The sequence below is a fragment of the Echinops telfairi genome, unplaced genomic scaffold, assembly GCF_000313985.2.
Source record: "Echinops telfairi isolate 266 unplaced genomic scaffold, ASM31398v2 ScPeMD7_655;HRSCAF=1070, whole genome shotgun sequence".
Taxonomy (NCBI): Eukaryota; Metazoa; Chordata; class Mammalia; order Afrosoricida; family Tenrecidae; genus Echinops; species Echinops telfairi.
Window position 1 is genome coordinate 24,371,208 of NW_022104553.1, and position 1,700 is coordinate 24,372,907.

General features: G+C 65.5%; 1 protein-coding gene across 1 annotated transcript in view; it reads right to left on the reverse strand.

The window, feature by feature from the left end:
* Positions 1-355: 355 nt before the first annotated feature.
* Positions 356-1,700, reverse strand: part of DHX34 (DExH-box helicase 34) — a 27,519-nt gene continuing 26,174 nt past the window's right edge. The window contains 3 exon segments of the mRNA XM_045292658.1: positions 356-502; positions 659-835; positions 1,443-1,700. The exon segment at positions 1,443-1,700 is cut by the window's right edge and continues 13 nt beyond it. Coding sequence (XP_045148593.1) covers positions 356-502; positions 659-835; positions 1,443-1,700 — 582 coding nt within the window.

Genomic DNA, 1,700 nt, shown 5'->3' on the forward strand with positions numbered 1-1,700 from the left:
TCCTGGAAGCCTTCCTTGGTTACCGGGCAGGCAGGCCCATCCTGTGTGCTCAGAGGGAGAGCACCTACAGCTACCCCAGCCAGCCTGGCGCCTCCAGAGGTTGGGGATGGGGGTGCCCTATGCTGGGAGCTGTGTCCAGTCGGCCAAAGCAGAGGCGCTACAGGACGGACCTAATGGTGAGCTGCCCACGACCGAGACAGAGAAACGGGCCCAAGGAGAGAGAGGTGTGGTATCAGGGGCAGACAAGGGGAGCTCCGTGGGGGTCTCTGTGGCCCCAGCAGGGGATTGAGGTCGTCAGTCCCCACCTCCAGATGCGTGCGGAGGAAGCCAGTGGCCGCGCCCTGCTGCCCAGCCCCTACGCACCTGGGGCGCTGGCCTGCGGGGCGTCGGGACAGGTGTTCTCATGGGCGATTCGCTCCAGGGGCGTCAGGGGCATGTGCAGGCCGCAGTGGGGGCAGGTCCAGAAGGTGCGGAGGCAGTCGCTATACAGGTCAGTGTCACTCTGTGGAGGTGCAGGAGGGCAGGGCTGGGCTGCCGCCTACCCTCCCCGGCCCCCAGGCTGGAGCCCTCCCAGAAGCCCTTGGGACTGACAGGCACCACTCTGTCAGGCACCACCCTCAAAGCCCACCCCCCGGGGGCCCTAGGGTTCGGTGCTCACTGTGAGGCAGTTGTAGGTGAGGAAGTCAGTGACCGTATAGCCCCCCTTGGTAGGGTGGGGAGATGGGGTCGAGCTGCCGAAGAGGCCAGGCAGGCTAGGGGCAGCAGTGACAGTCTGGGGTCCCACATAGAGGTTCTGGACTTCCAGCCCCGTGAGCCGCCGGAGTCTGTAGGGAACCTGAGGAAACGGGATGGTGTCAAAACCGGACTCTGGACACACCGTCAGAGCTCCTGGATCCAGCGGTGCCTGAAGTCCTGCCCTTCCCTATCCAGTGATGGACACTGTCGAATGTCCCTCCTCCATCCCAACTGCCTTCCCCAGACCCCGTTCTCATCCAGGACCCATCAGAACCTTGGACTCTGGCCCCTCCATCCCAGCTCTCTGGGCTGCCCTGTGCCCCTGCCTGCTCCCCGTGTGTCTTCAAGCCCCATGTCCTCCCTTCAGGAAGTCATTCAGGATTGCACCCTGACCCCCACCCAGTTCTCCAGTCCACATGGAACGGGCTTGCTCTGGCTAGGCCTTCCCACTCTGTCCCCCAGGGGCACCTCCCGGTCTCCCTCTGCATCCTGAAGCCCCAGCTGCACTGCCGGGCTGTGCTCCGCTCCCGCAGGAGGGCCGCGATGAACCTGAGGGACGTGGGACGGGCACCTCGCCTGCTGTGTGACCTGGGAGGACTCACTCAGCCTCTCTGGCTTGAAAACCCGAGGTGCTGAGGTGGGGAGGCACCCACAGCCTTCGGGTCTTAAGTGCTCAGTGGGCTGTCCTGCTGGCCAGTGGTGGGCACCTTGGAGGCCGTGAAGTGCAGCAGGTCCCTGCTCAGGGCTGCCACCTCCTTGCGGTTCACTGTCGGGGACTCCTCCTCCTCGTCCTCATTGTCCTCCAGCTGCCGCCGCCGCCTCCGGGTGCAGTGGGCCAGCTGCCGGTCCAGTGCACTTTCCCAGTGGGCACGGAGCCGCAGGGCAGCAGCCAGGAGCCGGGCAGCACTCTCGGGGTCCGCCAGCTGGAGCTCCAGCCAGCCATCAGCCACCAGACGGGAGCAGTC